The sequence below is a fragment of the Chaetura pelagica genome, unplaced genomic scaffold (genome assembly GCF_000747805.2).
Source record: "Chaetura pelagica isolate M959 unplaced genomic scaffold, ChaPel_1.0 scaffold123, whole genome shotgun sequence".
NCBI lineage: Eukaryota > Metazoa > Chordata > Aves > Apodiformes > Apodidae > Chaetura > Chaetura pelagica.
In genome coordinates, this window is record NW_009953295.1 from 4,713,425 (window position 1) to 4,735,880 (window position 22,456).

General features: G+C 38.6%; 1 protein-coding gene across 1 annotated transcript in view; it reads left to right on the forward strand.

The window, feature by feature from the left end:
- Positions 1-16,969, forward strand: part of TUBGCP3 (tubulin, gamma complex associated protein 3) — a 121,446-nt gene extending 104,477 nt beyond the window's left edge. The window contains exons 12-23 of the mRNA XM_009997967.1: positions 907-1,073; positions 3,167-3,277; positions 3,664-3,772; positions 6,730-6,919; positions 8,206-8,341; positions 9,121-9,189; positions 9,961-10,096; positions 12,616-12,704; positions 12,837-12,968; positions 13,369-13,509; positions 14,076-14,192; positions 16,483-16,969. Coding sequence (XP_009996269.1) covers positions 907-1,073; positions 3,167-3,277; positions 3,664-3,772; positions 6,730-6,919; positions 8,206-8,341; positions 9,121-9,189; positions 9,961-10,096; positions 12,616-12,704; positions 12,837-12,968; positions 13,369-13,509; positions 14,076-14,192; positions 16,483-16,641 — 1,556 coding nt within the window. The 3' untranslated portion in view covers positions 16,642-16,969. The remainder of the gene's footprint in view (positions 1-906; positions 1,074-3,166; positions 3,278-3,663; positions 3,773-6,729; positions 6,920-8,205; positions 8,342-9,120; positions 9,190-9,960; positions 10,097-12,615; positions 12,705-12,836; positions 12,969-13,368; positions 13,510-14,075; positions 14,193-16,482) is intronic.
- The last annotated feature ends 5,487 nt before the right edge of the window (positions 16,970-22,456 follow it).

The window sequence follows — 22,456 nt, forward strand, 5'->3', positions numbered from 1 at the left end:
CATCTTGTGTGCAGATTCATGGGAAACAGTGAAACTTTATAAATCTGCAGATAGTGCATGTCTGTGTTGCCAATTCACAAGATGTTGAGGAGTGGTGCTGGAGTTGGCCATAACTTTGGCCCACAGCTGACTTACGCTTCTCCCTGAGGGTATTTCAGCTTTGCTCTCTTTGAAAGTAGATGGAGATTATGGCCTTTGGGAAAGAGCATCTTAACCAAAAAAGCTTACAACTTCTGCTTTACCTTGATTATCGGAATTGGTAACAGTTTTGAAAAGGATGAGCTTTGCTTTTAAGACATTCATGAAAATTTGGAATGCTACATCCTGTGCTGCACAGAACTTTTTAAGCTGTGCAGTGTAACAACAAAACAAGAGCTAGATTATTTTGTTTTTAAATTTTTTTTGGTCAGCTTCTTACCTTTCAACTGTAAAAAGGAAATATTGCCCAAAGGAGCTATGGGGAGGACTATAATAAAGAAGCAGGAAAGATGTGTTTGTCTTTATGTACGCACACAGAACTTCTGAGAGTCAAGCACAGGAAAGAAGGCAAACACCATGGCTTCTCTAATGCTTTCTGGTGGAGCCATGAGGAAGAAAAAAAGCATACAGTCAAACTGTATGTGATCTGATGTTTCAAGGTTTGCATTTCTCCAAGCTACCATAAAGTAGACAGAACATGGTATGAGAGAACTGTGCTTAATGCTTCAGTGAGATTAATGATTCATACCTTAAAGCCTAAAAATTCCCTGTCAACATTAAAAACTGTACTTTTGCTACCTTTTAGAATTGCTTGTTGAGCAAACTCTGAGTGTCATATGACTAGATAAAATCAAAGGTAGATTAATGTAAGTGTGGTGTATATTTTTCCTTCATACATTTCTGTTCATCTCCCCTATCATCTTATAGGAAGAAAAGGGGGTGAGCTAGCCTCAGCAGTTCATGCCTATACTAAAACAGGAGATCCCTACATGAGATCTTTGGTTCAGCACATTCTTGGCCTAGTATCCCATCCTGTACTGAATTTCCTGTATCGCTGGATTTACGATGGAGAGCTGGAGGATACATACCATGAGGTAATCTGTGTGATGCAATAAATGGTTCCTCTCTGTTTGCTTTGTGAGAGTATAATCTATAGGAAGCTTAGAGGAGAGTTTCAGTCTTCTTCTCTGGATGCAGTCCTGTGTGATGTGCTTTAGGTGATCCTGCTTTAGCAGGGGGGTTGGATTAGATGATCCCTAGAGGTCCCTGCCAACTCTGACAATTCTGTGAGCCTGTGATTCTGTGAAAAGGAGACTGTGATGGAAACATACAACATAAGTAATATAAACAATAATAACATAAAATATGACTCCCTGCATGGATTCGGTCAGCATGATGTCTGGAGGTTGCAGTGATGCAGTATTTTGTCTTTCATGAATTATATGCTGGGTCTATTTAGTAGAGGCAGAATGGTGGGCTAACAATAGATTCTTGCTTCTGAAGAGAGACAAAGTCATCTCCCTCTTTTTCTGCTTAGTGTAACAATAGCAATGTATACAAAGTGCTTTGTAGCTGTTTGGAATGAAAGCTTTATATTTGGAATAAAGTTGAGAATATTCTACTCTGACTACCTGCTGTTCTCAGCTTCGTAAGTAACTGATTTGTCAAATTGACTAGAACAGGTTTATGGTTCCAGAGTTCCTCTAAAACCTATACAAAGTTATTCTGTAGTCTTTAACAGCAAGCTGTAGTAACTGTCCCTTTTCTTCTTAAAAATGTTTTTATGCCTTTTCTACTCTTCTAGCTCTTTTTCCTGTCTCCAATCAGTACAGGCATGTTAAAGTGAGATTTTTTTGGTTCCAAGAAGTGAACGAATCGTATTTAAAAAGGAATTGAGCACTTCTGAGACACATCTGAGTAACTTAACCTGAGTATAAAAATACACAGATTTTTTTGAAACTGACCATCTGAGTCAAAAGTAAAATGAGTGCAAATATCACTCACAACTGATCTTTAAGGTCAGCATTAGGAGACTTGTGTAAAATGTCTGTGAATGTTTATGTATAGAAATGCAAAATGGACTTTTTTCCTAGCTATCCCTCAGGCTTACTCTCATCTATAGTTTATTGTATTCTGTTTCAGTTGGAAGTGACCTATAATGATCATCCAGTCCAACTACATGACCAATTCATGCTTTAACCAAGTTAAAGCAAATTGTTAAGGGCATTGTTCGAATGCCTTTTAAATACTGATGGACTTGAGGCACTGACCACCTCTCTAGGAAGCCTGTTCCTGCATTTGACTAACCTTTTGGTAAAGAAATGCTTCCTAATGTTCATTTATGAGGTGTTGTCTTTTTTTGGTTTTTATGTAAGTAATTGACTTTCAACTCCTTCTTTAAAAATTTATATATGCACTCTAAAAGTGTTCATAATGCTGAAAATCACTGTTGGATGCGGTATACTGTAAGCTGCAGTTTTCATACTACAGACAGTTTTTTAACAACGACAATTGACAGTTCTTGGTGGAAATGGTATTTGGAGGCAGTGAAAAAAGGTTCTTGTACAAAAACTGATGTGTTTGTTTGATAGGAAGAGGACAGAATCCTTCCACAAGTCATTTTAGCAAAACTAGCCATGAGGATTTAGTTTTCTACAAATGAAAGTGTTGCCTTGTGTGGAGCTGAGAAACCTTAGCTTTTGAGCATCAGTCCAGCTACAGGATTTCTTGGTGGGGTTTTTTCTTCAATTCTGCATCTGTTAAAATAGGAAGAAACCCAAAAGGGCTTGAGTAAAAATAGAACCAGCAAAATAAAAGCATATTGTATTTACGTTTTGAACTTTATCTTCTCCCCTAACTGTGTAACTAATTGCCTCAAAAATGCTACACACTTCTCTCTTTTCTAGTGGATATTTCACAGATAGTGCATTTTATTTTACCCTGTGGTACTTAAGGTTTTATAACACACAGAGGAGATGAAATTAAGTAAGGTGAGCTCATATTGGTCAAGATAAAATTTACGTATCAATTGTCAGGACATCTTTATATGTTATCTATGGAGATTTTTTTCCTTTTTTAGTTAAAAGAACAACTCAAATATTTTTTCAGCTTTCTGAATATAGAAGAGGAATATGAACAGAGAAAGTTACATTAATCTTTTAGTTTTAATATTTATTTCAATCTACAGTTTTTTGTAGCTTCAGATCCTACAGTTAAAACTGATCGACTGTGGCACGACAAATACACATTGAGGAAATCAATGATCCCTTCTTTTATTACAATGGAGCAATCCAAAAAGGTATGTTTGCTCTCTGCTCCTGCTTAGATTTCCATCAAGAAAATAAGCAGAATAAGAAAATAAGAATCCAAATTAACAAAAATAAATCATCTTGAGAATAGCTACATTAATAAAATTGTTTGCAGAGGAAGACTCTAAGACTTTTGTTTCTGTTCATCAATTGGAGAGAATCAGTTTCTAGAGATATCAAGGAAGGAAAAGTTTGTGTTGAAAACCTTGTCATTAGTACTGAAGTTCTGGATTGCTGTGGCTGGGATCGTGAAGCTGAGAGCATGGAAAGATGACAAAATGTCCTGTTGTCTTGGTGGTTGTGGGTGGCTTTTTAAAAAATTTTTGTTTTATTTTTCTTATATGCAAATCACTTTGAAAAATGCTTTTGCACTTAGGTCCTCCTAATAGGAAAATCCATAAACTTCTTGCACCAAGTTTGTCATGATCAAACTCCATCCACAAAGATGATTGCTGTGGCGAAGTCTGCGGAGTCTTCAAAAGATGGTAGAGTATCTGTGTTGGTCAACTTCTTCCCTTTGAACTGAGATCTGTCTGTAAAGTAAGTAGTTTAGACTATAGACTGACGTTCTGGATAGTGGGGTAGAAAGAATACAAAAGTCCCATCTACCTTAAAATAAAGGTGTGTTAATGGATACTTGCATTGTCAAAAAGATGTATAAAGATGTGTGTGAGTCATTTTCTTTTCCTAATTTGGTAGGTTTGGTGGATGATTGTTAATGTACTGGATTTCTGAGTGAAACTAGGCATGATCAACCTGCTTTCAGCTGAGTTTTGTTGGGAGGGATACAAAAGGAGAATGGATATTGTTGAGTGCTGCAGCAAGAATTTAATGCTTGCGACTTATACTCCATCATATGATTCCATAAAAATACTGAACTAATTCTGTGATTTAAAAAGTAATAAGCCATTAGTTGTAACTGAAAGATTAAGCAGAAAACCAGGCAGAACAGAAGCCTTTCATAAATGCATTGTACCACTATAATATGTTTGAAGACAGTGAAATTCTTTTTGAAGATTACTTAAAGCTGGTGTTGCCAGCTGTTGAATGTTAAACCAGAGCTAACTATCAGAATTCATTCAGATTATTTCTCTCTATTTAGAAGATATTTCAGTTTTAATTCATTAGGAGTTATATACCATTTGCAGTTATTCTCTGGTGGCATATTTTGCAATAAAGTTAGCATTGTTATGATGAAAGACAGCAACAATAAACATGTACCACAAGAATATGTATAGATACTTGGCAAATAAGGTAACGCTTAGGATTCTGCTACATCTGGGAGAAAGGAGAACTTGCTTGCATTTGGTGAGGGTGGTATTTTACTTCAACTTCTTTTTGTAACTCATTTAATATATCAGAGAGAGTCTTAATTAAGATGTAGATCACTGGTATAATTTCTTTGATGCTATTTTGTACATAGCTTTTACAATGATATGGTAGTATATCCAGATTTTCCTAAGAGAAAAATTGTCTAAACATTTGGTTTTCTGTCAAGTTATTTACTTAGTTCTCTTAGAACATCCTTCTTTTCACTTTTTTGACATCTTGTACAGTATCTCTTCTGTTATTTCTGTTCTCAAATATGACTTTATTATATGTAACTTCAAAGCTTGGTTTTGTGGGATTATCTTTTTTTCCTGCAGATTAACCTTGGATTAGTTTTTATATTTACTGTTCACAGTATGTACTCTTAGCATGAGTACCTCAATGAATGGTGTTCTAATAATGAAATCTCACTCATGTCTGCAAGAATATTTAATACTGTGATTTTTATACCATGCACTCTGCTTGCCTAGTGAAAGATGTGCTTAAATGTGTGGAGAGGAATAGGGGTGAAGTGGATAAGGGCTGTAAATGTGTTTGAACCATCATCTTGTCAGCTACTCTTGAAAAAGACAAACACAACCTTTGGGTACACTACTTTTACCACTTTACACAGTATTTATGGCCATGCTTTTCCAATTTTTTTTGCAGTTTGCACTTGTGATTCTCTCTCCTTAGTTGAATGGAAGATGTGCACAAATACAGGTTTCCTATTATGTTGGGGATGAGAGCTTCAAAGCAAGTAGTTTATCTTAAGTGCTGAGAATACAGGTTTCAGAGGGAAGTGTAGCTATAGAAATGGATGTTACCCATTCAATCCAGAAAGAACATTCTGCATCAGTGATGTTGGAAATCCTGTCCTCCTTGTTTGTGTGATCTGAGAATATCTTCAGAGTTCCTTTAGAGGATTACTGTTACAGTAAGCTGATGGAAAGCTAGTATGCCAGCCTGAGTTCTGGATGCTTTTTCTCATTTTGAATATCAGCATTTCATAGGTTTGGCTGTATTTTTTTATTTCTTTGTGTTGGAACTTTAACTCTCGTGTTTCTTTTTTTGTTTCAAAGTCGAATGTGTATTCAACTTTGAAAAAAATGTCTGAATGTGCATTAAAACAGGAAATCAGGGATACAGAACAGTGTAGGAATTGGTAATCTTGCCTGCCAGAGGATGGCAGCAGACTTTTGGGGAAGGATAGTGAAGAAGGCATATAAAGTGATCCTAATTCCAGTCTCTAGCTGTCTACAGTTTGGGAACTTCTGGACTGTCTGCATTACATGTTGAAACTAACCCTGGAGCAGGCAGTGCACTCTTGTCCACTAATTTGGTACCTGGATCTTATTTTTTTTTCCCTTTTGAGCAATAGTTATGTAATTAAACATTCTTAGAAGTGGAGGTATATCTTTTAGTGATGAAGAAGGTCTGAAGCTTATGATAGTTGGCAGTCCAGTGTCTGGGTTTTTGCTCCATGTTGCCTGTAGAGGCCACACTTCTTGCTATGTCAGAACAGTTTTATTGCAGTCCCTTATTAATAATCTTGTATTTGTAAAAAAGCTTATTAAAGGATGGTGTCCTGCTTTCTGTCCCCAATTTGCATAAAAGGTGGAGAAGAAAACATCAGGTTATTGGCTGCCCCCAGATAATGCAACCATATTTCCTCCTCTTTTACTCAGACATATGTGAGAGCCCTTTTTTTGTTCAGTGTGCTGACTGATTCTTCCATTTCTCCACCCCCCACCATTAAAAGTGACTCTGATTTAGATCACCAGTCCAACAAAGCTTTTCTCTAATTCTAAGCTTTTGGATCTCCTTCAAATAATTTTATTCTGTAAATTGCAATATTTTGGCAAGCTAAAAAAAAAAATAAAAAAAATCACTATCTCTGTAAGAGTGATTCAATAATATGGGCTTTTATTGGAAGGTACAAGTTGGGCATTGATTAAAAGTAATGCTGTTGAAGTATGGGCTGCTTTAGACTTGCTTTCACTTTGGCTGTGCCACATTTGTGTAGTATAGTGTATCAGAATTTCTCTGCTTGTATGTTTCAATTCCAAAGATTTTTTGCCTCAGTTTTGGAAAAATATTAATACTAATTTAATTTTAACTTTTTTTTTTTTAGCTGCTGATTTGTTCACAGATCTGGAAAATGCATTTCAAGAAAAGATTGATGCAGCTTATTTTGAGACCAGCAAATACCTGCTGGATGTTCTCAATAAGAAGTACAATTTACTGGAACATATGCAGGCCATGAGGCGCTACTTACTACTTGGTCAAGGAGACTTTATCAGACATTTAATGGACTTGCTCAAGTAAGAGAGTAGGAAGGGTAATTATGTTGAAATTCTGATAATTGCAAATGTGCATGATCAGCACAGAATATGTTTTGCTTTTGGAAGAGGACCCTTTAAATATCTTATTACTGAAAGGTTTAATGGCACAACTTTTAAGTTATATTTTGGGTTTAATTTCCTTGACCTTTAACTTAGCTTTTCCTTTTTGGTAGGAAGTATATACAGAACTGTTTCACAGTGTCTTGAGAAGTTGCACTAATATAGGTATGTTTACACTGACCCTGTGCCAGCCAGCCTCAAGGATGTTAACAGTTCTCTCACTCCTGCCAGCAAGTTTAAGCAGAAAAGTTCTGTTGTTCTTAATGCCATTAGTTAGACTTGCTCTGAATGTTAGACTTCTGTATTTTGGAGGTGTTTGGTCAAGGACATTGTGTCCTTGAAGCCCTAAATGTGTTTAAATAAATGTAATCAGTGCCTCACCAGCCTCTGTTTTAAGCACTCAGGTGCACCCACTGGTGTCAGTTTCATTTCTTGAAATGTATTTGCAAGCTCACTGCTTTACATGCTGGTGCTACTGGAAACTTAACCTACTAAAAGTGTTCTTTACAAAGCTTTCCTTTGGTCTAGAAGTCAAGCTTTGTAATAGCATTTCCCTTCTCTTGTTAATAACAATAATCAGCATCGTCTAGTGATGATTTCTATGTGACCATGCATTTTTAAACGAAAATTGGTATGAAGCAGAGTAAAGTTGGTTTGTGGAGTCAGTGTTACATTTGAGGCAGAAATAATGCAGGGCTTTCCAGTACTGATTGTGGGGAAGAGGAGATGTCCAAAATACTTGTTACTTGCAAGTTGCAGCTCTTTGGAAAGTTGAAGTTATGTAGAGCTTTGTCTGCTTCTGCCAGCACTTCTAAGCCTGTGAGATGGCTACCAGTAAGTCTTTCAAAACTGAAATGAGATAACTGATTTGATGTGTAAATGATATAATCTGCCTCATTTTAGAGATAAATGCAACTCAAATTACAAAATAGTTATGCTAGCAGTCTTGGCAATTTCAAATTACTGGCATTAAATGAGGATAAAGTTATTCCTCATGCTGATGTTGGGGTGTATAGCTGCACGTAAACAGACAGCTTGAAATATTTTGATCATTGATTTTCTGCGTGGGTAAGACTGAAAGAGTAATACAAGATGTTTTGAAAGTCTGTCAGAAAAGTGTTTCAGTGTATGCTGCAGTTACTACCAAATTGCTACTGCAGAATATCTCAGTAATATGGTATGACTGTTTGTTTCATAACCACCAGGCCAGAGCTTGCACGACCAGCTACGACCTTATATCAACATAATCTGACTGGAATCCTTGAAACAGCGGTGAGGGCAACTAATGCCCAATTTGATAATCCAGAGATTCTCAAACGACTCGATGTTCGACTTCTGGAGGTCTGTTGCATCATGATGAAGCTGACCTGAAACATACCTTTGTTTTGTGTGTGTGTGTATACATGCAGATATCTATATGAAATAACATTTTCATATGCTTATGTAGTAAATGCTTCTACCCCCTCCTTTGCATTGATGTCTTTGAGTTATGCAGACCTCATTCAGTAAGTCGTCTTTTTCCAATTACTGACTATTGACTATTTGTATTCCCAGCTGTTGGTTTACAGCTGTTTCCTTGACAATACAAAGTTGAGTATTTGGGGTCTAACAATAATTGATGCTGGTGGCCCTGATTTGAGGTTCTGCAAACAGCTACTACCGCTGTTGCTCTTACAAGAATCTGGGGGTGGTGTCTTTGTCACCAGTAATTGCAAAGAGTGAAGCAATGAAGGTGCATTTCATGGAGGAGACTTCAGTTAAGGAACTTGAGTTAATGAAAAAGCTCCAGTCCCAGAGGTAGGGGTTAACTGATGTGCTGTAGCATCTGCATTGGGTCTATATCTTAGTCTGAGACCTGCCTAAGAAGTTTTTCCTCCTTCATTTCCTTTACTGGCTCCAATGGAAAAACATTGACATTACAAACATCAACATTTGGGTGAGATGAATCCCACCCATGTGTCAATATTTGGTTCATTTTTTGCAAGGAACTTGTGTATCTTGTATGGATTTAGATGCTTGGTTTTTTTTCATAACCTATGAAGAATGAAAGAGGAAGCAAGAATTGCTCTTGCTAGTATGCTCTGATTATGTACTGAAAGTAGCCTCTCTTTTTGATACAGGTATCTCCAGGGGACACTGGATGGGATGTCTTCAGCCTAGACTATCACGTTGATGGGCCAATAGCAACGGTAATCTCATAAACTGCTGTCTGTGAACGTCTCTGATAATTAATTGAATTGTTAAATATTCTTTTATTGAAATAATTTTTTAAAAAATTGTTATTCTGGAATTTTTGGCATCTAGGATGCACCCAGTGTGTAAACACTTGAGCCAAAATCCCGATTTGTAGAAATTAATTGTGACGGCTGAAAAGCTACATTTAAAACAATCATTACTGAAAATCAGTAGTTCATTTGTTCCAGCAGAGATTTTAGCAAGTACTTAATAAATGGAGTCCTCCTTCCATTACTGCTAGCCTGTAGCTGCTAATTTGGGATAATTTACAATGAACTGAAGAATCTATTTGAGGAGAAGCTATTTGTACTGCCTAAAGGAGATTTGATAGGCAGTGTTTGTTAAAGCTACTGAGAAAATATCTGCACTATTGATCAGAATGTATTTAGCCTTTATAAAGAACTTGTGAATAACTTTTTTTTTAAACAAGACATCAAAATGTGAGTCTTAACAGCATAAGGAATTTTCATGTATATATGTAGTTTGAAAAGAGTGGAATGTTTAGCATTTTTCATGGTCGCCCATTCATAGACTTGGTGCAGTGCCCTATGCTTGCTTGAATGTTAGGTAATTCAGTTCCAACTCTTGAGGGAGGATCTGGGATTTCCAGGGATTTTGTTTGGACAATATATACCAATTAACTACATGGGTCAGATACAATTTACTGTGAACTGAGCACATGGTACGTTTATTAAATTTGTACTGATATTTTGTTTATTTTGTAGGTATTTACACGTGAATGCATGAGCCATTATCTAAGAGTATTTAACTTTCTTTGGAGAGCGAAGCGAATGGAGTATATTCTTACTGATATATGGAAGGGACACATGTGCAATGCAAAGCTTCTGAAAAGTATACCAGGTGAGAGAGACCCCAATGAGTGACAACCTTGTAAACTGGATTTATCTGTCTGCAGCTTTTTTTAAACTGTATTAAGAGGGGAGGGAAAAAAGGTCTGTTGGAACAGATGAAGTTTATACTTTGTCGCTCCTCTTGACTGTTTAGTGGTAGAGGATGATGAAGATAAAATAGTATTATTGGAAACTGAGGTTTCCTTTTGTTTTACTTAATCCTTAATTGTGAGGTTTTGTAGACGAAACATCACATGTTTCTGGACAGAGACTGGTACTCTTCCATCCCCTTTTATTAACCTTTGTTGATGCTTTCCTGTGTGTACCCTGTCTCTCCCTCTTTCTTGTGCTGGAAGACTTAAGTCTTGTATATGCACACTTCAGAATTTACCTTCAGTCATTCCCTGTGTTTTTGTTTAGCCAAGAACAGAAGGAGCTAAGATAAAGAGAAATACAGGTTAGAGAAGAAATAGGAAAGCTCTTAAGTGAGTAGTTCTGATGTACATTTAATGGACTGGGATTTTGTGATCTCAGCTGAGAATATAGTCATATTTGTACTAGTTCCATCATGACTTTTCTACTGAGCTACATTTCTCTCAGTAAAAAAAAAAAAGCTATTCGGGATATAGATGACTTTGTGGCATAGTAATATTTTAAAATATATGTTTCTATAATGAGAAACTGGTGGGTGGGAGTAGACACCTTTGCCTCAGAAGGTTTCTGGGAAGCAAGCTCTCGTAAAGTCTGCTCCAGTGCACAAGGATGATCTCTGGATGGAGATTACTAGATTCCATTTCTGTTTCTGCGAGGTACGATAGTTTACTCTCATTTTCCTGTCCCAGATAAGTGCTTGTTTGACTAAAAACCAGCAGCCTAGAGCACTCCTGCTTTCTGTTCTCTTTAAGACTGTGATGCAGTTAACAGATTTTATTCTCATCACCTGAGGGTCTTCAAGCTGAAGTTGTCTCCTATTGCCAGGGTTTTGCATCTTCCCTTTTTCTTAGAGGGAAGTTTGTTTTTTCTTCCCCCCTCCCCTCCATCCTTTTGGGAGGCCTTTCTTATGCTTTACCATGGAGCAGTCTTCTGTAGATAAAAGCTCAATTGCTTGTCGCCTTTAGGTTTGGCTACATTTTAAGTAACAGAGACATTTAAAATGCTGCCCAAGCTCTTAGAGATATTGTTGGCAGAAGGAGCAGTGTTGTATTTCTCAGTTTGTGCCTCTGACAAATAAGAATGTTTATAAAGACCTGTACTGCCTCCTGCTTTGAGGGACAGGAGTCTGTCTTGTTTACCAGCATGTCTACATTAGAAGCTGCAAGTAACATTTTTAAAGAAATACATGGAGAGTCCAATCCAGCACTGATGTAGGCAGAAGCAGTAGAACTTGCTTTTATTTTCTCGCTCTCCCTAGAAACCAGTACTTTGCCCTTCCAGTCACAGAGCCAGTGACTTATTGGAGGAAAGAACTGAAGAGTCTTTTGTTTTTCAATCACAAAGAGGCAGCATTGATTTTCAAGGGTAGCATTATTCACAATTCCCAAAAAGTCTTTAACAGCCAGGGATTTTAATGCTCAAAATGAGCATTTGTAGACAGTAGTAGACACTCTTTTTCTATGAGTAATTTAAAGAAGAAACACAGATGTATCCAACTTCCTGCTTTTGAGGAATTTAGGTTGTTTAGCCAATCCTATTTTTCACTGACCCTATTTAAAGTAGGTGTAACATAGTGTGTTAGGCATAGACTTCCTGCAAAGGCATGAGAATGCAAGAGGGTACCTTGTTGTAAAATATTTAAAGTAATTGGATGGTCTGTAACATCCTGAGATAGAAAAATGTAGAATTCCTTTTGTAGTAGTCTTTTAGCTTGTTGTCTGCAGTAGAAAATTACTTCCTCTGTCTAGATATCTGCCTGATTCTAGAGACTGAGTATCTTAAGATACTTTTTGCAATTGATGGTAATCTTGATAATACCCTTCTGCAACAGAGGTACCTTCTCTTACAGGTGAGCAGCTGAGGCCATTAGTGCCTTACCTGTAGGTCTCTGGTGGTTGAGGAAATTGAACCTGGACCACATGATCCATAAATTCCCTACCTGAGTCGCAACCATCCTCTCTCTTGGTCTCAGTGTACCTAAGTAATGCCACATATCCAGTCTGTGGTTTGAAAGCTAATGGTAAGAGATGAGAGGTCCCAGAAGGAACTGCAAATTTGTGGCCTTACATTTTCAGCCAGAAGAACACATGGGATATTAATTGTGTTTTGGAACTGAGAGGGTTTTTCTCAGTTCTGATACTCGGCTAGTTCCCAGCACTGTCTGAGAACACAAGTCAGTGTCATCTTTGGCTAATATTTTCTAGGAGTAAGTTATGCAATGTTCATTGCTCAACTCTTGCCAGCCAGTATGACTGCTACTATCCAAAATTAGTAACTGATTTATGAACTATTCAGTTTGGTAGAAAAAAGCTGATTTGATGGCTGTGGTTGTCTTTGCCAACTTTAACATGCCATCTCTTTTGAATTTTTTTTCAGAGCTTTCTGGGGTGCTGCATCAGTGTCACGTTCTGGCATCAGAAATGGTCCATTTCATTCATCAAATGCAGTATTACATTACATTTGAGGTATACTCTCCACCCAATTAGTTGCTTAAAAATTAAGTACTTTTGATATTCTGTATGTGTTGTGTGTCTTAAATTTCAAAGTGTTTGTCATCTAGCAAATCAAAACAGCCCAATCCTGAATCATTGTTCCAGGTGCTTGAATGTTCGTGGGATGAACTCTGGAACAAGGTCCAACAAGCACAGGACTTGGATCACATCATTGCAGCTCATGAGATTTTTCTAGACACCATCATAGCTCGATGCTTGCTGGATAGTGATTCCAGGGTACGTCTTCTCCTTTGCATTAAACTGTAACTTTGTGATCTTGGCTTATGTGTTGGGAACTCTCTTCTCACATGTTGTTAGGAGCAAGGGGAAAAATAAGTTTTTCTTCCTATGATACAAGACTTTATTATGATAGGCTCTGTACATACCCCCCTAACAGAGTGACAGATGCTGATTTTAAAAGGGGTTACAATATGGGCCAGGTTTTTTTTGGTCTGAAGAAGCTGTGGGATCGTGCAACAACTGACTTTGGGCTTTGCAAAACAATCTCTCCAGCTATGTGTGGGACTTGTGACACTATGTGTAAAAAGATTTCATTGACTTGTGTTCTGAAAAATGTTAGCAACTTAAAACTCCTTTGCTGTACAACTCTTTCACTGTTTTTTTGCCTGTCTCTCAGGAACTTCTCAACCAGCTTCGAGCTGTTTTTGATCAGATCATTGAGCTCCAGAATACCCAAGATGCAATGTACAGAGCTGCTTTGGAGGAGTTGCAGCTGAGATTGCAATTTGAAGAGAGGAAAAAACAGCGTGAGCTTGAGGTACAGTAAGGTTATTACTAGAATGTGAAAAGTAATTGAGGCAAATGTAGTTACCTTTTGATATATGGAGGGTTTTAGGTGTTGTGTAGAAGTACAGCAAAAATAAGAAATGTAATTGGGACAACTGTAGAAGTCATCAGCAGTAGCTAGTGTCTTGAAACAAAACTGCTGAATGATGTTTTTCATTTCTGTCTTGCCCAAAACCTCTAGGTGAATAGATTCTGCAGTGTGCTGAAGGAGGGTGAGAAATTTATGGCTGTTTTAGCTGAAGGAAGTGGAAGAGGCTTCAATATTCTGAACCTTTTTGCAAAATATGCCATGGCTTCGTGCCTTCCTCCCTACTGCCAGTCTGTGGAACATGCAGTGCTGGTGTGAGACTCACCTGCTTTGCTAAGCTCACATTTTAATGTGCTGCACACCATCAAGGAGACTGATAGTTTCAACATTAGAGGCTCCATATTTGGCTTTCTGTGGTAATAGTTGGTTTATATAAACATGGTGGTGGCCCAGTTAGCAACTTTCATCATGTGATACTTGACATCTTAACTCATTTGGTCCCTTTGTAGGGCAAGTGGGGTGTAACTGCATCAGAAGAGGAAGAAGAGAGCAAGAGGATGAAAGAATTTCAAAACTCTATACCCAAAATGTGCTCACAGCTCCGACTGCTCACTCATTTTTACCAGGTGCCCCATAGATTATGTTTGTTTTAATATGGATGCTGAGCTTTGATACATAGAAATCAATGTCTAATATGGATTAGGTGTAACTTCTGTATTTGTGTGTGCAGTTGGTGAATTGAGGTCTTCATGTTTTGCTTCTGCCTGTATTCACTGTTCCTCAGACAGCAGGTTTTGTGGTGATGTATGTTCCCTTCACAAAGAAGAATAGGAGACTTCATGTAAATCTCCTTCTTCTAGTAGTGAAAGTAATAGCTATCATCTGGTCTTCTAAAAAGAAAAAAATAGAAAATATATATCTATAATATATATATAATATAATTCCTTCTGTATTCCAATTTTTCCTACCATCCTTGCAAGTCATTGCTATTAAAGACTGCAGAAAGGGTCCTTATTAAGGGCTTGACAATTTTAAGTTTATTGAGAAGGGCAGTGCATAAGCTGTTTAAGGGAACATACACAGGCTCTTTTCTTTGGGAGCTATTCTGACTTTGTCTTAATTTATTATGTCTGGTTCTAAAACTACCATTCCGCAGGAAAACCAGCTGTTAGATTTTCAGGGAAGGCATTTCAGAAAGCGGTGAAAAGGGGGGACACAACACTATGTGCGGTACCAGCCTTTCAGAATTAGACCCCAGGTCAACTGAAAACCAAAACCTTACCCCAGTTTGTCTCTGAATTTTGACACATTAGATAATTCTGATGTCATGTAGTACTCCTCTTATTTTTCACCTTTGGCATGTCTGAAGTTAGGACTCTTTTAATGTTGTTGATACTGAGTTTGAATTAAAGCTGTGGGCCCTGCTTTTTTTCCTTCTTGCTGTTAATATTTCTCGTAGAATCATTGAATAATTTCTGTATATTCCTTAATATCCATAAATACACACTTTGACAAATACTAAGCATGTAAACATGCATTTTTACCGTGGTTAAATTAATGATGTTGAAGTTGTTTTGCAGGGTTGTTGCCCATATGTTCATTTTACCTTCTAAGAGTGCAGTTGGTTCTTTATAGCAGTTGTAGTTGTGACTTAGCACCTGTACGGCATGTGCAGAGCACTTGCTAGTCCTTCTCTCTGGTGTTTTCCATCCGGTCCATCTCTGTATTGCCTATAGCTTTGCCAAGTTATAGCTAGCCTGGATTAAGTGCTACGTTATCAAAAGAGATCAATTCACATGGAAGTTTGAAGGAAAACAGAATAGTATTTATAAACCAGGTTACACAATCCTGGTGGCTTTTGTTGAAGGCTGTAGAGATCCTGAGCTTTCGCTCAAGGACTTCAGATCTGGGAGGAATTTGCTCCTGGGTCCAAATACTGCAGTTCTCCCTCCCAGTTAACGTGAAGGCTGTGAATAGATTGTAGTTTGTGTGCTGTACAGGTTTTCTTCAAGTTGGCAATGTAACTTTTGCCTGCTTGGACTGCATTTCTGCCGAGCCCTGCTACAGATCTTCCATGCAGGACTTTTCTGGCCAGCCTTGGTCATCTTTGGAAGTAATTCTGTGATTCTGTAATTTGGTATTCTAGTTATGGGTATGTCCACATTAGTACTTAAAGGAGATCAGGAATGAGCTCTTCAAGTGAGTCTTCCCATCCTTTCAAGGCCCTCTTCTTTTCTGAGTACTTTGGCTAGAAGTAGAAGAATGGGCTTCAGAAGTGTGCTTCCCACACACTGAGTTGAGTGCAAGTCCCACATAAAAAACATTCCAAATGTGTAGAGCCTGGCTGTTGGGTCTGTAGCACTGACTGCCCTAATTGGCAGATACCCTGCTGTTCTGGGGTGCCACTTGCATCTACATCAAATATGTGTTTTTGAAGCAAGCAGCTGTCTAATGCTGGCCTGGCTTACATGGTACATGCAACATGGGAAGAAGGTGAGGTCTCCTGTTGGCGTGAGTTGGGTCCTAAATGGTATCCCAGGTATGGTGTGGCTGCTGTGGGAGGGCCACAGCAGTGGCAGAGGGGCAGGTCTCCTGCAGGCCAGGAGCCTTCGGACAGATGGAGAGTGTCAGCAGAGCACAGGGTGGGGGGTGGTTTAAAAGCCTGAGCTGTTTGTACTGGACATTCTGAAGTGCACAGCAGACATTTGAAGGTAAAATTAAGTTCTGTGTTTTTGCAGAGAGAATTAATCTGGCAGAACTGATTTGTTGACAATTGGCTATAAATGCTTGTGCTTGACCTTTCTCAGATTCCCTTTGTCTCCATGCCAGGCTTGAGCACCACCTGCCATCCCTGTGCAAAACATACCAGTGATGTCTTCTTAACAATCTCCTGCATTTATTTTTTTTCTCCTTCAGGGAATTGTCCAGCAGTTCTTGGTGCTGCTGACAACCAGTTCTGACGAAAGCCTTCGGTTCCTTAGCTTTAGATTGGACTTCAATGAACATTATAAAGCAAGAGAGCCAAGGCTTCGTGTATCATTGGGCACTAGAGGCAGACGAAGCTCACACATGTGAAACAACAGCTGAGACTGCACCTTGGTACCTGAAGGATGTTGCACCTCTGGTTGGACAAGGCCATCAGTGCTGACATCCTGCAGCCAAACTGCGTGTGATCGGTGTCTGCCATTTCTTCAGGCAATGTGTTTTCAGTCATGTGCTTGTGTGACACTGTATAGCAGAAAGCAAAAAAAGTAGGGTTTTTTACACTGATGTTTCTAGAATTACCAGACTGAGTGGGCTGATTGAACCTCTTCCAACCAACTTCTTAAATCATCCTTTTAAATGAATGCCAATTTTATTTGAAGCTTTCTGAGCTCTCTCCCATGTAACTTATATCTGTGTCAAGGAAATAGCATCTTTTGTTTATAGAAAGCACCATTTCCTTTTTTAACAAGAAAATAAGAAGGTTATTTTTTCTATGTGTACTTGTTCTATTTGAAGAGAGCTTTTGTTAAAGCCAACAAATTAGGGCTCAGACCTAATGTCCTTGTTAAGAAGCTATACAGCATTTCATTATGCTGATTTTCAGTGTTGTGATGTGTTTGAGTGTAAGAAAATTTATATCAGGAGACATGAACTTATATTTAATTTTTTGTTGTTTTCAAAGTTAAACTGAAAATAATTTAGTAGGGAAATTCTATGGTTACTGTGCAGGAGAAAACTAGAAGCAGAGCAGGAGTGTGTCTGTTGCACATAAGATCTAAATATGAAGTTACAGCTTCAGTAACTATGAAAGGAAGGTGTTGGTTAAAATTGAATGGAATTAAATGATTGATGTTCAAAACCAGATGTGTAGAAACAAAGTTGGCTACTGTTGACTTCATTCTCTTCTCTATTTTTTCATTGTAAATATTTATATATTGCAGCCCAGATGTTGGGGAGAGGAGGATTCTTCTTTTGCAAAGTTGTTATTATATCAGGTCACTTATGTTCCACAAGTGCAAGCTTAGAAAAATAAAAACACAGTTATCTTTCAAACAAGTGGTTTGCTTTTTGTAATCAAAAGATTGATTTTTCCATAATGTGAGAAAGTAGAGGCTTCCAGTTAGGAGTGTATTGATTTACAGATCTCATCCTGTTACAGCATTTTGATATTAGTCTTACCTATACTTGGAATTGTGTGCAGTTCATTAGTTAACAACTGCCCTCAGATCAACCAGATCTGTGGCCTTTTGTTGGCTTTTGCCGTTACTCTGCTTGAACCCTTGGGAAGCAGAGACACCTTCCATGCCATGCAGGGGAGGCTGCTGAGGGCCATGAGGGAGGTGAAGTCTCATGAGGATGATGCACTGACTTGCAACTCTGGACTAGTAGGGTTGCCGTGTGGACACCAGGATTCCCATTATTGTGCAGGCCTTAGAGTCCTTTTGTTAAATAAAACATGTAAGGCTTTTAACCCTGTGACATAAAGGGGCCGGCCAGTGCAGCTACCCTCATGGTGGGGCACTTGTAGGCAGCTTTTCAGCTGTAAGAAAATAATGGATCCTGAAGGATCCCTGTGGGAAGATCCTCTGGAAGTGGATGGAGACCAGTGATGAGTAGCATTCCTTAAGAGTCAGTACTGGGACCAGTGCTGTTCAACGTCTTTGTCGGTGACATGGACAGTGGGATTGAGTGCATTCTCAGCAAGTCTTCTGACAACATCAAGCTGTGTGGTATGGTCAGCATTGAAGGGAAGGCCATCCAGAGGGACCTTGACAGGCTGGGTGGAGAATGGATTGAGAACAGCCCCGGGGAGAAGGACTTGGAGCTGCTGGTTGGCGAGAAGCTTGACATGAGCTGGCTCTTGCAGCCCAGAGACCCAGCAGGTCAAGGGAGGTGATTCTCCCCCTCTACTCTGCTCTTGTGAGACCCCACCTGGAGTACTGTGTCCACTTCTGGAGCCCCTAGCACAAGAAAGACATGGAGCTGTCAGAGGGAGTCCAGAGGAGCGCCACACAGATGATCAGAGGGCTGGAACACCTCTGCTATCAAGACAGGCTGAGAGAGTTGGAGCTGTTCAGCCTTGAGAAGAGAAGGCTCCAGGGACACCTTATAGCAGCCTTCCAGTATCTACAGGAAAGCTGGGGGGAGGGGCTTTTTACAAGGGCTTGTAGTGATGGGTGAAGGGAGGAAATCGCTTTAAACGGAAGAAGGGAGACAGGTTAGAAATTAGGAAGAAATTCTTTACTGTGAGGGTGGTGAGACACTGGCACAGGTTGCCCAGGGAAGTTGTGGCTGCCCCATCCCTGGAAGTGTTCAAGGCCAGGTTGAATGGGGCTTTGATCAACCTGGTCTAGTGGGAGGTGTCCCTGCCTGTGGTAGGGGAATTGGAATTAGATGATCGCTATGGTCCCTTCCAACCCAAACCAGTCTCTGATAGATGATGTGTATGTGTATTCTGTGTGCATGTGCCTATGGCAGATTCATTCTGAGCCTTACTACTGGTTGGCCATGAAGCTGTGGCAGCTTTGCCTCTGTCAGGCTGCTGGATTCAGCGATTGCTAACAAAAGCAAGAGAGAAATTATTTTACATTTCATTTGTGCCTGGAGACCAATATTGAACAGCACCAAACCTGCCTGAGTTCAAGAAGCGTTTGGATGATACTCTGGGGCACATGGTGTAATTCTGGGGGTACCCTACACAGGAACAAGAGTTGGACTTGATGATCCTGATGGGTCCCTTCCAACTCAGCATATTCTATGATTCTATAAACGTGCATGTTTAGTATGAAAGTTGACAATTTCCTGCTGCAACAAGTGGCTTACCTTTCAGAGGAGGGCAGCAGCACCATTCAGGTATGTTTCTGAAGAGAAACATTTCACCTTTTCACTTTATTTCTTAACACTGAACTACTTCTTCCCTACAATCGGTGTTAAAGATTACGATTCTTAACAACATGTTTTCTCTTTCAAGGCTGTTCTTTATTTTGTAAGGCTTATAATGCAGGCTTCTGATTGGTAATTTCAGTGTTCACCTCTTGGAGGTACATTGTCTGAAAATATAAATACAGCAGTTGTGTCTCTGAGCTGGAACAGGCCCAGCTTTTCCTGCTGTCTGCATCTTGTCCCGGGGCCACCACTAACTGACCCCACATGCTGTGCTATCTCCTTTCCAGGTTTACTAAGGCCTAAAGAAATTTCTGAGAAACTGCAGTAAAAAGCAGAAATGCAGAAACCAAGGATAAAATAATCACCCCCTTTAGGCTGTCATTACAATATGCAGAACTCTTCTGGGGTGAAGGACTATCCATGTGGTGCTACCAGTATAATAAATACAATAAAAGGAAAATAAGTGGAAGTTATTCATGTCTGATTCTTTTAAACTACAAGGAATATTTTTCCTGGTAACTGGAAAAGAAATTATATCTTCACCAACATGAACTCTGAGGAAGAAAAGTTTAAAAATAGCCCCTGGAAATGTAACCTCCCTCTGTAAGTTAAAACAGCTTGTCTGCCTTGGGGCACAATATGATGCATTTTAATGTCTAGAAAATTCACTAGGAAATGCAGCAGCCCATGATATAATCTGCTTCTCAGTGAATTAGTTACAGTTTTAGGGTGGGCATTTGAGGACAGAATATAATCTGCTTTTATTTTACTGATACTATTTTTCACTCAGAGCCCTGTGGATTATCGCCTCCTAGACCAGATGCAGTGAGCAAATGCCGGGGTCTCTCAACTCTACACAGAAGGATAGTTTTCTTTATAAAAACCCTAAATCTCCTTCATTTATTTTGTTAAAATTAGTTGTGAAAGGATTCTGTCTTCTATGTAATATGTATGTAATATGTCCATTTTTTGGACAAGAACTTTTTTTAAACTCTTTAAAACAGCATTTCTATCAAAAATGGTAAATTATCTGTGTGTGAAAACTGTGGAAACTGTAATTTCCAGAATGCCACATCAGTATTAAGGGCACATGTACATCTTAAAAACCCACTAAGGGTTTGAAAGGTAATGTTGAAAAAAAAGGGAGGTATCTGGACAGAAAATTAAAGCTTATTTTAAAACTTATAGGCTTAAAATTTTCAGTTACTTTTCATGCATGTTTCCTAATGCTGAACCTGCCTGTGGGTGTACACATTTGTGCTCATTTCAGTTTTCTCCTGAATGAACAGCTTCAGAAATGACAGCACATTTTGCCCACATGTAAGGGTTCTTAGAAACTTCTCAAAAGTGCCTAATATATTTTGAAAATAATATTTTGCTTGCTTAAAACTTGAAATACCACTTTAACCTCTAATGAGATACTACTGATTGGTAAGAGGAAAAAAGAAATTCGAAAAAGAAATGGGAATTGAAAGAGATGTACACATTTGTAAGTAAAGCAGGGACAGATACAAGCACTTTCTCTTTTCAGAAGTCAAAGCATATAATTATGGTTTCTAGATGGGCTTTGGAACCATCACCTGCTCTACCCAGTTTAACAAACCAGAATTACACACAGTGCCAAGGACAGCAATAGACAGACAAAGAAAGACACTCTCTCTGTCTGTAGTATTTCAGAATGCAAAATCTGCAGCCTTTGCTTTAACTGGTCATTTGTCACTCTGAGGGCCTGTTGAGCAGCAGTTTTAAAATAACATGAAAATACATTAGATTTATGTTAGCTTGGAGCAATGCAGTGTTTAAGGCATCAGAATCATCTGTCAAGGTTAACTTGGTACTTACTCTCTTTCACCAGAAGAGCAGCAAAGGTCATTTTTTGGACAAGAACTTTTTTTAAACTCTTTAAAACAGCATTTCTATCAAAAATGGTAAATTATCTGTGTGTGAAAACTGTGGAAACTGTAATTTCCAGAATGGCACATCAGTATTAAGGGCACATGTACATCTTAAAACCCACTAAGGGTTTGAAAGGTAATGTTGAAAAAAAAGGGAGGTATCTGGACAGAAAATTAAAGCTTATTTTAAAACTTATAGGCTTAAAATTTTCAGTTACTTTTCATGCATGTTTCCTAATGCTGAACCTGCCTGTGGGTGTACACATTTGTGCTCATTTCAGTTTTCTCCTGAATGAACAGCTTCAGAAATGACAGCACATTTTGCCCACATGTAAGGGTTCTTAGAAACTTCTCAAAAGTGCCTAATATATTTTGAAAATAATATTTTGCTTGCTTAAAACTTGAAATACCACTTTAACCTCTAATGAGATACTACTGATTGGTGAGAGGAAAAAAGAAATTTGAAAAAGAAATGGGAATTGAAAGAGATGTACACATTTGTAAGTAAAGCAGGGACAGATACAAGCACTTTCTCTTTTCAGAAGTCAAAGCATATAATTATGGTTTCTAGATGGGCTTTGGAACCATCACCTGCTCTACCCAGTTTAACAAACCAGAATTACACACAGTGCCAAGGACAGCAATAGACAGACAAAGAAAGACACTCTCTCTGTCTGTAGTATTTCAGAATGCAAAATCTGCAGCCTTTGCTTTAACTGGTCATTTGTCACTCTGAGGGCCTGTTGAGCAGCAGTTTTAAAATAACATGAAAATACATTAGATTTATGTTAGCTTGGAGCAATGCAGTGTTTAAGGCATCAGAATCATCTGTCAAGGTTAACTTGGTACTTACTCTCTTTCACCAGAAGAGCAGCAAAGGTATTTCAGTCAGTATTTCTTTTCCTTTGTATTCCAAAGTCAGCTTGTTGCCAATACACTTTGACTACCCAATATTGTACATTGTCTCAGAAAATTATTGGGCCAGAATCTGAACTCCACTCAAGTGAAAGAGACTCAAGTGGAGGTGAAAGGGCGGAGACAAGCAGAGGTGTATGGGGTCAGAGAGAACACAGAGGTCAAGAAGGTTACAGAAACCAAGGTAATGAGTCGCTCACAAAAGGAGA